Below are 18,088 nucleotides of genomic sequence, written 5' to 3' on the forward strand. Positions count from 1 at the left end.
CAAAAATAACCTAAAACTTGAAAATATAAAAATATCCCAAAACTTGAAAATATAAAAATATTCTAAAACTTGAAAGTATAAAAATATCCTAAAACTTGAAAATAGAAAAATATCCTAAAACCTACACGTACAAAAATAACCTAAAACTTGTAAATATAAAAATATCCTAAATCTTGAAAATAGAAAAATATTTTAAAACTTGAAAATATAAAAATCTAAAACTTGAAAATTTTACAACCCAAATGTGAAAATATAAAAGTAATCTAAATCTTGAAAATATAAAAATAATAAAAAACTTGAAAATATAAAAATAGCTTGAGAGTCACTGACGCAGAGAATCGTCACGTTCGTAACAGCGCAGCGGACATCGCGCCATTGGAGGTGATCGGTCGAACGGCGTGCAGGTAATGACAATAATTGTGAAGCGATTTAAGCGAGCCAGGATCATTAGCTGGCCCGTTATCATTACACCGGTCATAAGTTAGATCAGGAAATCTAATTAGAAACGCGGTAGCGGCGCAATCATCGACTATCGGGCCAGTTTTGCCCGGCGATATCGTAATCCGTGAACGGGGTAGAACCGTTGAATTCACCCAGAGCAGAGTCAGGCGTTTTCCCAGCGTCGCACGATCACGGATTAATGCAAGAGCACGGGGAGAAGCAGCCATAATTTTCCACGTGAAAAATCCACCGACAAGCTCGCGACGTTGCGGCAAGCGCTCTCGTGTTACCTTGTCTTCGTTTTTTTCGCCCTCTCTCGTCGGTGAAAAAGGAAAAACGAGCACCGGGGAAAAAAAGCTGCTGGAGAAGCAGAAGGAGGGAAAAAAATAGGTGGAAACTCCGACGACATTGCGTCCAACGGCACCGGAACATTTCCCCCAGTGATTTAGAGTCATAATCCGAGCGCTCCTCCCGGAAACACGGTTTCTACGACCCCCTGCTTGCGAATGCGCGAATCTGCTCGGATCGGACAGAAGATCGATGAAATCTGGTCTGCCTTGTAGTAAAATATAATAAATTTCCGGGTAATGCAGAGGATATGTTCGCCGATATATGGATTTCAGTTCTACGAGCACCTTGGATTATGCCGGGCATTGATGCTAGAGAAGAGAATACGAGGGATACTCGTTTTATTGTTTCAGCGAGCATCGGCATTGAAAAATATTAAACGAATTTTTAGGGGTTTTGAGAAGGATGAGAGGCATAGATGTGAATTTTGTGATTATATGGGAAATTTAGATTATTTTATTTTTTGTAAGTGGTAGGAGAGAATATTATTTTCTTAGATTTGGAAATTTGGATGTGTGGGAATTTACAAATTTGCGAATTCTCAAATTTCCAAATTTCTAGATTCCCAAATTCCTAGAGTCAAAAATCCCTAGATTCCCAAATCTCTAGAGTTCCAAATCCCTAGATTCCCAAATCCCTAGAGTTCCAAATCCCTAGATTCCCAAATCCCTAAAGTTCCAAATCCATAGATTCCAAAATCCATAGATTCCCAAATTCCTCGATTCCCAAATCCCTCGATTCCCAAATCCCTAGAGTTCCAAATCCCTAGATTCCCAAATCCCTAAAGTTCCAAATCCCTAGAGTTAAAAATCCTTAGATTCCCAGATGCCTAGATTTCCAAATCCTTAAATTCCAAAATCCCAAAATTCCAAATTTTCAAATTCCAAATTTCCCAATTCCAAATCTTCATATCCCAAATTTTCAAATTCCAAATTTCCCAATTCCAAATCTTCATATCCCAAATTTCCAAACTCCCAAATTCCCAAAATCCCAAGCTCCCGAATTTCCAAATCCTCAAATCCCTAAATTCCCAAATTCACAGATCTGCAACTTCCCCCATTTCAAACTAAATAAATAACTGTTAGTAATTATTGCTTCATATTGAAGACAGCAAATTATTGTATAGATCCATTATATTCCTAACCCTGATTTAATTAAATTTCTACAAACACTTGCACAGCATGTTGCATTTAATATTTGAAATGTCGCAATAATCTTGTCAAAGGTTCGGCGCAAGAAGTAATCCAGACCTGAGCTCTTTAGCACAGAGTAATGCCCCTTTGTGAATTTCACATTATGAAGTACAGCAAAAAGAGGTCGTCAAGTCCGAATATTAAAATACGTAAAATTCCCAATTAATGTACCATCTATTGCGACCTACGTAAATATTTACGATACAATCACACGTAAATTAGCTTCGACAAAATAATTGAGAACGGAACGTACTGTACTTATTTCTGTTTTCGTTCATATATGATTCAAAATTGCATTTCAATTGTAGGTACGTAAATAAACAATTTATTTTCACGTTCAATATTTCGCGTAAATAAAGGTCGATTAATTATTTGATTTTGTTTAAAATATATGTAACAGCATGTTGCGAAATATTTGACGCAAAATTGAGTCTCCTTGATGTTACATTTCTATCACCTTCAGGTTCTCGAACCGAGAACTATTTTGGCACGGTCAGGTGACATAATTATTTAGTTTCTCGGGAGACGTTCATTTTGGTGTCAAGTTCGTCCTGAAAACGCTTTTGCATATTGTTCTAACGCTGAGGAGTGTTTTTGCCAGAAACTTGTATCTTGTGCAAATCTGAGTTGAGGTTTAATCGCTCTAATTCGAACAGGTGTTTTATGTTAGATGCACAAGTAAATTAGTTACATCTTATTTAAGCGAATATCTAGCGAATATAAATGAAATAAACGGTTGAATGAAATACTCTTAGATCTCGAGAATCTTTCGAAACTTCAAGGTCTTCCATTGCAACATTAGAGTAACTTTTTCTAATCCAACATCAAGAATGAAACTAAAGAGATATTAGTAAAATCAATAAATCAGTAAAAACGAAATGTAATTAAAGCTAATGTGTAAACACGTATATAAGCCTTATCGAACATTAGAAATTAGTTATAATGACCAGTCAATTAGTTATACATAATCGACTACAAGCACAATAAAATTACAAACGACGTGTGTCTACCGTCCGTACCAAAGTGCTATCAATCAAGAAAATGAAATTACATGACTTATTGTTGCTTTTTACGACAGACAAGCAAAAGATTTAATCTCATGGCAATCATCTTCTATCCTCGTTGAGTGTAAGCATTTATTAATAGTTTTATGATGGCAATTTGCTACCATAGCAGGTACCTCGTTCGCGTGTAGCAACGTAATTATGGTCGCGTCCTCAATTACGTATTTCTTAGCCTAGTTCGCTACCTTTAATACAGAGAAACACTTTTTGTTGCTGATTAACATGTTGGTTGCCGTTGTGGACAGCGAAAAAGAGTAGAAGGGAAATCAGAGTCTGAATTACATTAATATCGTATGAATAAATCACTGCAGATCGACTAGTTTAACTCTTAATTAGTTCTTAATTATCGTTCGGTAGCTTCGTATACAACGTGAGAATCAGATTTAATAATATTATAATTAGAGGGATTGGATGGTTCAAGGAATGATGAATATTTGATGTAAATAACAATTTGTGATTATAAGAAAATGTGATTATTATTTGATGGTTAGAGGCAGATGAAGAGATTTGGAAATTTGAACGTGAGGAAAAGTTCTAATTACTATATTATCATGTTGTGCTATTATACCATCATTCTACTGTACTGTCGTATTGTCGTATTGTCAAGTCATCATATTAACATATTTTCACGTTGTCACATTATCATATTCCCACATTCTCACATTGTTACTTTGCCACATTGTCACATTGTCATATTGTCACATTCCCATATTCTCATATTGTCACATTGTCACATACTCACATTGTCACACAGTCACATTGTCACATACTCACATTGTCACATACTCACATTGTCACACAGTCACATAGTCTCATAGTCACATTGTCACATACTCACATTGTCACATACTCACATTGTCACACAGTCACATTGTCACATACTCACATTGTTACACAGTCACATTGTCACATACTCACATTGTCACATACTCACATTGTCACACAGTCACATTGTCACATACTCACATTGTTACACAGTCACATTGTCACATACTCACATTGTCACATACTCGCATTGTCACATAATCATATTGTCACATACTCACATTGTCACATACTCACATTGTCACATTGTCATATTCTTCTTACATTGTCATATTGTCACATTGTCACATACTCACATTGTCACATTGTCATATTCTTATTATATTGTCATATTGTCACATTGTCACATACTCACATTGTCACATTGTCACATTGTCATATTCTCATATTTTCACACTGTCATACAGTTACATTGTCATATTGTCATACTGTCACACTATCATATGATCATACTATCAGATTGCCTTATTACCATAATACAAAATGATCAAACTAACAAATTTCAAAATTCCCACATTCCAACCAAACATTTTCGATAATCCAATCAGCAACGACTATCAGCACCACCCATAAAATGAATCCAAATTGACCAACTATCAGGTAAGCGAGATATAATACAATTTCTCCCAGGACGAAGAGATTCGTGGTTCAGCGTCGATTTTGCCTGAAGTCACAGTGAAACATCTTATCAAAGTTACCATTGAAACGTTAGCCCAACAAACTGAAACTGTTGGAGCGTCGGCACTTTAATGAGCTAATAGCAAAGCGTAGCATCGTTGTAATCAAGCGAGTCTGACAACACTAAAACCGTCGGCAACAGTCTCTACCGTTCCCCAACGATGGATTATAAGGCTGGATGTTCGCTGGAGCTTGCTCCTAATAAATTTCCTGTTTACCCGGAGATAAGGAATGCGCAATGAGCTCCCCTTAAATTAGACAGTTAACATTACCCTCCCGAGTGGCCTTTCCAACCGGCGACACCGTGAAACGCTGCTTGATTTATGCGCAAGATAAACCTAACTGCCAAATTGTTTTATGAATTACCTTATCTGCCACTCCTGACGCTTATCGGAACCGCTTGCTTGCTTGCCTGCCCGCCTGCTTGCTCAATATTCGCTTAATCTTAATTGACTCGGTTGGACAACCGCTGAGCTTCTTGTCTGCGCCACTCGCTCCTTCTCCGAGCTGGAAATGCTCGTAAAAGGACCTCCATCAACCACCGTCGGTCTAATTCGTTTTTGAACTATCGAGGCGAAAAATTGAACCAAGTGTGTTTCATAATTTAACCATGACTCGTTTACATCAGATTCTATTGTTTCAACCTAATACTCGTATTTATTATCTTGCATCGAGTTGGAAAATTATCAAAGTTTCTTATGGAAGCAATTTTTTTTCTGACACATCCAATGAAGTTTAAGGAACTGTTCTATGGAGGAGTTGTCAAAAATTTTGAGGTTATTTATAAAAATCCGATGAAGCGACATTTTTCAATATCATGTGGACATTAGTTCTTTGTGTCTTCAAACAAAGACATGCAATCACAACGAGAAACTACATCGGATATAACTGCTCTCATTAACTCCAAACTACATAAAAAAAAATGAAAAGATCCACACGATCGATCGACCTATGACAAAAATGAGTCCTATCCCCGAAGGAAACCGTAGTACCGTTTTTCTCGAAGCAGAAGTTGAACTCGTGGAGTTCCCGTAGGACTCGTTCGGTATACAATGCACTCGAAATCTCGGAAGATCGAAGACAAGAGGCGGTTCCGTTCGTTACCTATGGCGGGAAAGAGCGAAGCAACGGAGAAAGGGAGAGAAAGATCAGGTTGTATGTACAAGTGGGTTGCGTTGCAACTAGTCCAAGCAACGACGAGAGAATTGGTCTTCTTGCGCGTTGTTCGTTCGACGGAGGTTTACAAAGCACTCGAGCCAGCGAGCGCCGCGGCGAAGCACTCGAAACGCGATCAAAGGGTGCATTCATAATCTGCTACGCGTCGCGGTTTCGCAGAACCGCGAGTAACCGCTTACACGCGCTGCTTTTGTAAACAACCAGCTTTCACGGAACTGTTCCAGCAGCGTGCTAAGACGTCTATCTTCCGTCATACCGACACCAGTTTCACACAGAGTACATAGGTAGATACGCGAAAATGTTCTGATAGTGTTTATGAGTTAAATAAATATACTTCGAGATATGCATTTTAATATGTATGCTAAATGTGCCGTCAAAGAGTTTAACACTTGACTTCTCTAATTGTAAGACAGTTTAACCAGCGACGTACGATCGTTCACTTTTTATTGAACATTATTTTAAATGATGATTTTACAAATACTTACGACATGAAGGTATAATGAAGAGAAGGATAATGAAGTTGTAGGAAAAATTTCATGAATCGGTAGAATAATAAAATATCAAAATAAAACGATAAAAAGATAGAAATCATGAAATCGTAAAAATGTAGAAGATTATAATAAAGTAATAAAATGGTAAAAATTCTGAAACAGAGGTAAAACAATAAACCAGTAAAGAAGCAAGCTCTCATAGGAATATTTGTCCTCTGAACCATTTCAAGTGCTAACGAAATGGCAGTATAAAAATACATCGAAGTAATAAAACAAATAAAAATAGTAGCATAATGAAATAACGAAGTAACAGTAATAGCAGGCAAATGACAAAACAGTAAACCATAATGTATCAATAAAAAAGTAGTAAAAAATAAAAACAGTGAGTGGTCGAGACTAATAAAAATAATGAAATAGTAAAATATGAAATGGACCAGTAAAGTGAGAGATGACAGAAGATAAAAATAAATGATTCTAATTTCGTGGCGAGTGTTCCCGAAATCTTTCATCATCGAAAAGGCACTTTTATCTACAGGATCGTCGAAAAGAAACTGTGGAAAAAGGAAATAACTTGCTCTTCTAGTTTCACCCTCGGTTTCCCGGAGCCGTTGATGCTCCTCTCGTTAGGTGTTAGCTGCATTACGACGCTATTATCTTATCGGTGTTTACGAGGGAGCGTCGCAGACGTGCGACGCGACGCCCCCATGTTCGCCGAAGAAATCTCCGAGCGAGTGCACTCGCGCTATTATGGATCACGCTCGACCCCATGAACGCTAATTCCGATAGAATGGAACTGATACCAACGTGGATCCGCATTAGCCGTGCTCTGTTTGCCGACGGGCTTTCTTTCGACCGTTTTTCCGAGCCACGTCGACGGCTATCGATTACTTTGAATCGCTTTCGACGCGAAACGTGACGAGCAACAACGTGATAGCTGATACCAATCGCTATGGGGGTTTTGAAGATTTTGCGGAACCGATCGTTTAACGGCGTCCAGTTTCCAGCTGTCTCGTATCGTTCTTCAAAATTGGTATAGTCGGTCACAAAAATATTTATTATTCATTTCTTGTTCCAAAATTAAGTCAAGTTATCATCATAGGATCTGCAGGTACACCTAACTTTTAACTATCAAGTTTGATACAAATTTTCAGTATCAAAGTTTGGTACTGAACGACTTTCATGCTTCACATTTTATAGTAAACAATTTTCTTTAATACTTAAGACATTTATATACTTTAATACTTGACACCATTTAGGTTAGGTTCGTTTGATACAAATTTTCAGTATCAAAGTTTGGTACTGAACGACTTTCATGCTTCACATTTTATAGTAAACAATTTTCTTTAATACTTAAGACATTTATATACTTTAATACTTGACACCATTTAGGTTATGTTCGTTTGATACAAATTTTCAGTATCAAAGTTTGGTACTGAACGACTAGTTTCATGCTTCATATTTTACAGTAAACAATTTCTTGTTAATACCTAAGACCTTTGTATACTTTAATACTTGACACCTTTTTAGGTTAGGTTAGTGACCACATTTGATTTGGTCACAACATTCAGTTAGTAAAAGAATTTAATAAGTAAGGTGGACTTTAGTTAATTTTAGGTATTAGTCCAACATTAGAAATCAATAATCATCTCAATTAATTGTTGGTCAAGATTAAAATGCCCTTAATTTATTTATACGACTGCAGCTTCATTTTGCATACAATAAACACAGTTGAATTCATGAAATGAATTTCATAAAATCATTTATGAAATGTTTTTCCAAAATATTTTAAAAAGTGTGCAACTTCAATTTGCTAAATATTTGAATGACTTAATAATGATGTAAGGGAAAGGGGAGGTGGAAACGATTGAGAAACACTGTCACAGTTTGAGTACATCTTACATACGTCATTCAGAAGCCTAAGCAACGCTATGCACGGAACACGTTGTAGTTTATCGACAAATTGTCAGTATACTCACCTCGTAGTATGTAATTTTGGTAATTCTGGTCGGCCTCGCTGCCAACCTTGATGAGACAGGCAAGCCCGTCATTTTGTACAAACTCGTGCACCAGGTCTTTGTCCTCCTGCAAAAGCAAAGTCTATGGTAAATACCACTTCTGTTGATATAAATACCGGTTACACGGTTAATTCTCCTCTATTTCGAATTTATTCGCTGTTAATTTAACGCTTTGAGATGCGCAATTATCTAAATAATCTAAAATTACAGAACGTTACAACTGAAACGGGTGCTTTTCGCAAAAACCGAGTATTTGAACTATTTTTACGTATCAAGTAATAAATATCGATGCTTTATAATCTTGTCAAATTTTTGTTATATTCTATAAATAGCGTTTGTAGGATGAATAAAATTCACAACGTGAAAGTAGTCTATAGACCATGATTTTAATCGAAATGTTGAGAAAGTAACTATTTTATTTATTCAGTGCTATATTTAGAAAGTAGCGAAACAGTTGAAAAAGATATAAAATATAAAATAATACAACGGACAGCGAATGTTTACGTATTTATAATACACCGAAGTCTGCAGAGTCCCACATAAATCATCTAATCTATAGACCGCGGATTTCTATACAGAATATATGGACGTATATTTTACAGGCTTCGATGTAATATAAATGTATAAACATCCAGAGACTATCAATAACTACTATCGTTTCAAATATCTCCAGTATTATTGATGTTAAATAAATATTTTGAAAACAAAGCTTCTGTATAAAAAAGGATCATTATACACATTAATGTTTAAAAAATTTCTTTTTATAAATCGATTTGAGCTTTTGTCATATCTGTTTCAATGCAAATGTTATAGTGGTTAACCCAATGTGACTATTAAAAATAATTATTATTACATTAGGAAGAATATTATTAATACACATATGCACACATATGTCATAAAAATTTGTACAGTCATTAAATAGTACAGTTACTGAATAATTAAAAATATAAAAATAATTTGGAATATAAATAATAACTGGAGTAAAAATAAAAGAGTTATTATTTGAAAAATTTGCAATAGTAATACAAATATTCGTATATAAGATTCGTGATTCGAATCGTTTTATATACACAAGTATACCATCGCCCAATGATCAGGTAATATATGGCAGTCAATAAAAAAAATCGGCAAAACAAATTAACGATGATGAAGAACCATACAATTACCTAGTAATCAATATGATACGCTATTCAAGTACGAAATAACAAGCGTCCGGAGCATTAAAGATAAAACACCATACAAATTGCCCAATAATCGACATAATACGTCTCTCAATTACCATGTAACGAACGACCTCTTTAAAACAGAATACTGTTTCCAATAACTCTTGTTCGTCGTATCAAATGACGATTACTCATCCGCAGACAATTATCCTTTATGTATTTCGCATTCGAACAAAGAATTGTTGCATCTGATTCCGGCTGAACCGAAATTAATAAATCGTTGGTATAAGTGGGGCAAAAATAAATTGGGCAAGTCTTTTATTATCGAAAGACTAGTCTATTCGATAATATTTTAATGGTCATATGGGCATGGAGGAAAAGAGATGTTGCAGAATTAGCTTAGTTTAGGTTTGAAATAATTTTAATTTGGAAATTTGGCAATTTAGTATTTTGGTTATTTAGAAAGGTACTTTGAATGTTTGAAAATTTGGCACTTGGGTTTTTGGAAATTTTGTGATTTGAACACTTGGAAATTTGACACTTTGGATATTTAGAAATTTGGTGGTATGAATGTTTGAAAATTTGGCACTTGGGTTTTGGGAAATTTTGTGATTGGAACACTTGGAAATTTGGCGCTTTGGATATTTAGAAATTTGGTGATTTAAACATTTGAGAATTTGGCACTTGGGTTTTTGGAAATTTTCTGATTGGAACACTTGGAAATTTGACACTTTGGATATTTAGAAATTTGGTGGTTTGAACATTTGAGAATTTGGCACTTGGGTTTTTGGAAATTTTCTGATTGGAACACTTGGAAATTTGACACTTTGGATATTTAGAAATTTGGTGGTTTGAACATTTGAGAATTTGGCACTTGGGTTTTTGGAAATTTTCTGATTGGTATACTTGGAAATTTAACACTTTGGATATTTAGAAATTTGGTGGTTTGAACATTTGAGAATTTGGCACTTGGGTTTTTGAAAATTTTGTGATTCGAACATTTGAAGATTTGGCACTTCGAAAATTCAGAAATTTCATACTTTGAACATTTGAAAATTTAACACTTGACTTTTTAGAAATTTTGTGATTTGAGCACTTAATAATTTCACAATTTGCAAGCTTGATAATTTGAACATTTTTGTATTGACTATTTAGTAGTTTGCAAACTTCGTAATATGAAATATTGCTACATTGTCCTACACAATCTACTAATCCAAATCGCAAAACGAATGCTCAAAGCAGAAAATTAACTACCAATTAAACTTCCCTTACCAAATTTCCAAAATAGAATTAACCCAGTAGCACCGTTCATGGATCACACATAAAATATGAGAGATCACAGAGATTATCAGTTACAAAATTTCCGGTGTGCAAAGGAGCCGATGATAAGAGGAACGAGACGGCACAGAGTCGCAGATATCCGATCCCGAAGGAGTTCAGGAGCCGCGCGATTTATCTCCGGGTCTCCGGCTAAGCCATCCGCAGCCCGGAAGAGGTAAATGGAATTAGTTATGGCGCGAAGTCGCGGGCATAATGGAAAATCTAGGAAGTTTGATTAAACCCTCCGCTTTCGAGTAACCCTGCTCGAGGACCTAGTATGAGGCCCAATCTCGCGATATATCTCGAGGTCCGTTGTTTGCGGCCAGACTTTGGACGAGCGTTGCAGAAGCACCGGAAATTTTAGCCTCGAATCTGAAACGCAGAGCCGATTAACTCGGCTCCAAGGATTAAGAAACGAAATTAAACGTTGCGGCAGCGATTCACCCGATAAATCCGTCCTGCGAACAGAACAGACTCATTTCGGGAACCTGGACAGACAGAGGATCTCTCCGTAGAGGACGGAGCATTGTAATTAATTTCACGGCTAGTCAGCCTGATAATTGAAACGATAAGGTGTCGAGGGAAGAATTCGAGGACTATTCGTTTACGGACTTGATAGTCTCGTTTTTCAATTCAAAGGATGTTGAATTTAAGTTTAACGATGTGTCTGATTCGAAATATAAAGGTTTTGTATTGAGGAGGTTTTGTATTGACAGGAATTTGGTCCGGAGAGTTGGCGACGCATGATACTTGGACTTTAAGTTCTATGTAACGAGAATTAATAGGTTCCTATTGTCAAATTAGAAACACAGGGATAGGTAAACGTTTTTCTGTTATTTTGAACTAAACATTTGAAATAAACTTTCTTGAAGGTTTGAGGTCATCCTTTGTGGGCTAAGGTTTATTTTAAAAAATTCTAATACATGATTTTAAAGTTCAAAAATTGCAACATTCTAAAATATATAAAAGTAACTATTTGCACAGTTCAAAGTGTGGAATCTATTATACCCACTAATTACATCGTCCTTCTGTTCATCACAGCAAGTTACATTCAGTTGCACAGCACTGAACCGGACAATATTAATCGGCCAAATAAACCGTCGGTCCAAATAACGACGTAATTACCGTTTCATTTGTTTTCCATTAGATTAGTAAATACAATTTGATTTTGTCTACAAACTAGCCCATAACGTAACGGTAATCTAATATTCCTGTTAACAGGGCAAATAATAAACGCGGAGCCAAAGCGCAGGATAATATTGTTCAACATTACCATTATTGAATTTCACTAGCGTTACGATTAACGACGTGCAGCATTGTCGACGAAAACGCGTCATCGATGCATCGATTATCGCTGAACAAACTTAACGAGTATCGAATTTAACGACGGTTAACAACGAACGGTTAAACAATGCCTCCACGTGTGAATTAGGAAAACAATATATAAGGAATAAAAACAGTTGGTCGAAAACGATCGTCTATCGATAAAACAATCACGGCGAACCCTCGGCTAATAACACGCTTGACGCTGTTTGACGTCCGCTCCATTTATCACGATTCTAATATAATTCAACAATAAACTCATCCATCATTTACGCGGCAAGAACGATAGCTTCCGGTATAATGGGATTTCCTTTAACCGAAGGTTTCTCAAGCTTCGCCGAGCGAACATCGCGGAGAAAAATTTTTCTTCCGACCGGCTAATTGCCAGATCTAATTACCAGTAACACAATAAAGAAAACTCCGACTCGAATAAACAAGCTCCTACATTGCGAACAGCGGAAGAATGGCGAGGGTCGAAACCATTCGAGTTCTCCGAACGAATTCGGTTTTACGTGATTAGTTCCTGCTCTGATTGGAAGAAACCAAGAAAGAAACTGACACGTTTTTATTGACGGTAAAAGTTTTATGTAACTTTTCGTTGCACGTGATGTATTTATGATCTCTCTGAATGGAAATATTTTTGTTTGGATAAATAAAAAGAGATTTATGTTGTAAGTTATGTAAGAATGTAGCATCAGTTTGTAGCTGTACAAACTTGGTAGTTAAACTTAAGTGGTCACATGACTTCACTTGTTTAACCTGGTGATGTGATTTATTTGTCAGGTGCGTCAGTGAGAGCTAATTCTACGATACTAAAGCAAAGAAAGCTGACATGTTCTATTTGGTATTATGCAGTCATTGACTCTGCAAATTTTGGGCTTGATGTCACGTATTAAAAGCTACAGCAAAATTAATTACATTTGAAGAATGAGTGATACGTCAAAATAGTGCAATAAACTTCATTGTCTCTAACTGCTTTATATGACCTTCATATGGATTTAATAAGAATCAATCAGAAGCTGAAATTTCTAAATCTTCACATCTTAAAATACCTAAATAGTTAAAGTCAAAAATGTCTAAATTCCAAAATAGCTAAACTGCACGTTTGATTTTCCCCGACCTCGTTCGGGCAAACTCAATTTATCTCTACGGTTCTGAAGAAATAAAAAAATGATCGACACAATATTTCTTCCGTTGCTGTAAATTTACATCTTTCGGAGCGAACCAATCGGTCAAACCGTTTGAAATTTCCGCCGATCCGACGCGAAATATCGAATCCGACGCACGAACGACGTTTCCAGAGGGCACAAATATTTTTCATCGACGGAAAAAAAGGAAATCCCATCACCGGTCGAAACAGCGAAATTTCACACGTACACACCCCTTCTCGATAACGTCGCGTTGTCGTGCACGGGAATATTCGGCTGTCGCGAAGGATGTCACGGCCAGCATCGTGTTAGAATTCATTGTACGCGCGAGGAATAACGAACATGCGAGACAAAGGGCTGCGGTTATCGAGAGGAGGAGGACAGAGACGGCCGCGAAGGCGAAAAAGCGAGAGAGAAAATGCACTCGCTCAAACCGCCATGCAAATATTTACTCGTCGAGCGAGTAGCTTCGCGTAAAAATAGCCCCTGTCTGTCTCCTCTTCTCTTTCGTTTGCTCTTTTTCTCTCTCCGACGCGGGCCACCCTCTTTCTCTTTCTTCCCTTTTCGCGATTCCCTGTTATTCCCTTCCTATCTTCCTCTTTCTCCCGCTTGTTTACTCTTCCCGATCGCACCGTCTCACTTTATAGCCGTGTTCACGTAGCTATCGCGAATTATAAACTCACCTGAAAGATCTGCTTGAGGGAGAACAGAGCCCGTCGCAACTCGCGGCCCTCGCTGTTCAGCAATTTTTCTGCAACAGACAAGCAACACGCAACCATTTATTATAATAATACAGCACCGTCCAGCCGCATTGTTGGGTCTCGGGAGTGGTTCTTGGATGAGAGTCAGCCTACCTCTTTCATTGGGCGAAACTTAGGCCCTGTTTTTAATGAACCAAATGTACGTTGTGGAATGGGCTCAATTAATTTGCATCGAGAGAATGATATACATGTTATCAACAAATTTTTTTGTTAACTCTAAATACGAGTGAATGTCCAATGACTGGGACCTTGAGATAAAATTATATTTTGAAATGACAGGTTGAGAGACACAAAAATAACAGCTGTTTTAATACTATTATAGTATTACATTATAAGGATGCATGATTATAACATTTAAATTATTAGTTCACTAATGTACCGATTACAAGATTCATCAAATCAAGAATTGACTAATTGAATACATTAGTGTGTAATTAATGTATAGCAATATGTACATATATGTATTTACATGTTGGTACCATTCACGAAGTGACTAATTTATTAATACATAATTACAGTATACACTGAATTCTTTAATATCCGATAATAAAGTATTTTGTACACTCTGTAACAACCTTCTGTGAGAAACAAATGATGCAAAACATGGAAGTTTACGATTTTCGTTCATGTATTCTTTGCCGAAGGATCAAAATAATTCTCTTTAACACGTTTGTTATGGAATCGCGAGGAGAATCGAGCAGAATTCCTTATGTTCTAACGGTGCATCTAAAGTGCAAGCACGTGCAAAAGCGAACAAGCCACCCGGAAGTTCGCTTGGCGTAGGAAGATCAGGAACAGCAAGAGATACTGCCAGTGCTTTTGTTTTCAACGTTAAGCATCGTCGACACGCCGTAGGGACTCGTTAATTATCAACTTCGTTTCGCGTTCGATTAAATCATCCTATGAGCATGTGTTTTTTATTATAACGGACATGTTACACTTTATTACAAAATTGTATAAAATTTTCTTGAAGAGAACATTACGTTTACAAATATAGTGGGAAATATAATGGGAAAAGATTTTTTTTTAATGTAAAAACTTTACAATCCATAAATTACTAGATCCAAAATTTTCAATTTAAATTTCAATATATAAATTCTAAAACTTTAAATTTTATAAAAGTCTAAATTTCTAAATCTGTGAACGTGTAAAATGGGAAAATGTAAAGTGGGTATCCGCAACAGTTGATCTCGTGAGGTTTGCCCCTGAGAGGTTCTGGGCACATGTTCTGCCCACGGATGGTTATACGACGATCTAATTACGGCGATTCGTTCTCTTTGTTCTAAAATTCTGCAAGGAAATCCGAGCCGACAATTTCGCATCGGAACAATAACTCTGGCCGACCCATTTTTCTGAGCGAAGATCATTTATCGGGTTTAATTAGGTGGAAACCGGTAATTAAAGCTGCGATTAATTTTACACGACGAATTTTCGTCGGCTCGCATTCACTGTTCCGTCTCTATTATCCCTCTCCCTCGTTTCATTCTCCGGCTCCATCCACTGTTTCACTCCGCTTTTGCCCGCTCTATCATTCTTTTTCAATCGCGGCTCGACTGTATTACTAATAATTGAATTCCAGTTCACCAGCGGCACACGAAATTCAATTTCCCGAGGCTCGGTAGTCGCATCGAGATTTTACAGCCTGCTGGAGATTCGAGGAAAAAGAGAGGGAAGAAAAAATCGAGCGAACAGAAAAACGAAGCGGCGCACGGTGGAAGAAAAAGGATAACACGGACGAAAGAGAACGAACGTTACTTGATGTTCGCCTCGGTGAAAAATCGGAAAGTGCATTATCGCGGTGAAACTCGAAGAAATACGACGACGTCGAATAAAGAGAAGAAAACTGGAAAACGTCGGAGCCAATTTGACGTCGGGACTCTTTGAAATACACTGATTGCACGATTCCGATTCTCTATACGAATATGTATGTGTTCGATCGACCGAGTATTGATAATTGCTCGGTATCTGTAGCAACCGGCGAATTATTTCGCTCGCAACGCGTTGGCCATCCAATTATGCCCGACTTAAGTGCTGTGCGGCCATTACGAATTACGCCAACCGAGTAAAATGGCGGTTTCGCGTTCGTCAAACGCGGCGCAAATATTTTAATCCCTCGATAAATCGTGAATTATCGCAACACTATTATCTTCGGAACTGGTATTTAACGATAATAGCGTGAATCTTTTAAGTTCTATAATAGGTCTATTGGTTATTTCTAGTAATTTAGCAGTGCTTGCAGTTTAATTTGGATCTCTATTGTACATTTATTAGAGGTACCAAAAAGTATTCAAAATTTCTTCGACGATTTCAAAGTTTTTCTATGAAAAATCGCTGGCAAAAAGCGTTAAACAATGATGGAAATTATTTTGTTGATTTAAGATTTCTTTTGTAAATAAATATTTTTTGCCAGCAAACAAAATTTTGATTATTTTGCGGTACCCTTAATAATTCAAATAATTTTTTAAACATATGTAGTATACTAGAATATTTAATAGACCCATAATTCTATGAAGTTTAGAAAGTTGATACAAATAATTGAATTAGTTTGATACAATTGTTATACTAATATTTGTAGCAAAACGAGAGAAATGTAGAATTGATTTGAAGTCTACTTACAAGGGACATTACCCAATCGCCAATCGTCGATTTTGATGCGCTTTGAGTATGATATAGAACGCAAAAAAATATTTGACACGTATTTTTTTTTATCGGCCATCGTCCATGCTGAAGGGGTGAAAATGGCCCCCAAAGTTGGGGTTGCAAAACATATTTTCTCGAATATCTCAGGAACTATTAGGCCTAGACAAAAAATTAAAAGCGCAAATTTTTCTGTTTTAGAAGGCCAATAATATGGCCTAAGTGGATTTTTGAAAAATTTATTTGTTTAAAAAATATGTTAAAAATTAACATTATTTTGCAAATTTTTTAAATAAAACTTTGTACTATTTTGATCAAATTTTACACATGTAAACTATAGGTCAAAAGACAAAATACGGATAAATTGAAATTTTTAATTTCGCTTGTGGAAAAAATATTATTGTTGTTGAAGTTATACGTACATTTTATACCTTCCGTTCGGTGCACAATTGATTTTTATACGTAATATTCTGGAAATTGTATTATATTACATTTTTTACACTAACATATTTAAAAAAAAGAATTTGAAGGTCCAAAGGTGCCTGTATAAAAATATGCCGTTTGAGTCAGATATCGCATTTGATCCGCATTATGGGCGCGTACTGGTGGCAGTATTCGACGCACGGAGGATCTTAACGCGTAAATTGTACTTGTGCGAAGTATAATATCTTCATAATGATGTAGAATACGTGCAATTAAAGGAATTACATCTGTTGATCAAGAATTGCTTTATGATTGTAAGATATATAGTAACACTGAAATTATAGTCTTTTTATAATTTTCAAAATTATGTCTTTTATTTTGAAATGAATTTCTAATGTATTATAAACGATAGTAAACGTAAAAGATGTAATGATGTTATGCATTATGAAATCGAAACGGATATTAGTATTTGTTAGCGTATATTTTGTAAAAGTGACAGTTTTAATTTGATTGAAACTAAAGTCAACGGGATTATCAAAATGTTCCAATCTACTACTGATGCAACCATACTGTAACCATGCGTACTTAAACAGTTTTTTATACCTAGGTGCGGACAATTGATTATGAATTAAAGGACACATTTTGATAATTATGTCCCATGCCCGTACGTTAATTTGTAAATCTAACGCAGGCAAAATTGCAGGGACATAATTATCAAAATGTGTCCTTTAATTCATAATCAATTGTCCGCACCTAGGTATAAAAAACTGTTTAAGTACGCATGGTTACAGTATGGTTGCATCAGTAGTAGATTGGAACATTTTGATAATCCCGTTGACTTTAGTTTCAATCAAATTAAAACTGTCACTTTTACAAAATATACGCTAACAAATACTAATATCCGTTTCGATTTCATAATGCATAACATCATTACATCTTTTACGTTTACTATCGTTTATAATACATTAGAAATTCATTTCAAAATAAAAGACATAATTTTGAAAATTATAAAAAGACTATAATTTCAGTGTTACTATATATCTTACAATCATAAAGCAATTCTTGATCAACAGATGTAATTC

The 18,088-nt window shown here is 36.0% G+C and overlaps 1 protein-coding gene across 2 annotated transcripts in view; it reads right to left on the minus strand.

Annotated features, from left to right (window-relative positions):
• The window catches only part of Fhos (Formin homology 2 domain containing), a 284,475-nt gene that overhangs the window by 61,158 nt on the left and 205,229 nt on the right, over positions 1 to 18,088 (minus strand). For both annotated transcript variants that reach the window (XM_076532146.1, XM_076532145.1), the window contains exons 5-6: positions 13,869 to 13,936; positions 8,193 to 8,298 (exon numbers count right to left, since the gene is read on the minus strand). In XM_076532146.1, coding sequence (XP_076388261.1) covers positions 8,193 to 8,298; positions 13,869 to 13,936 — 174 coding nt within the window. The remainder of the gene's footprint in view (positions 1 to 8,192; positions 8,299 to 13,868; positions 13,937 to 18,088) is intronic.

The sequence above is a fragment of the Megachile rotundata genome, chromosome 5 (genome assembly GCF_050947335.1).
Source record: "Megachile rotundata isolate GNS110a chromosome 5, iyMegRotu1, whole genome shotgun sequence".
Lineage (NCBI taxonomy): Eukaryota > Metazoa > Arthropoda > Insecta > Hymenoptera > Megachilidae > Megachile > Megachile rotundata.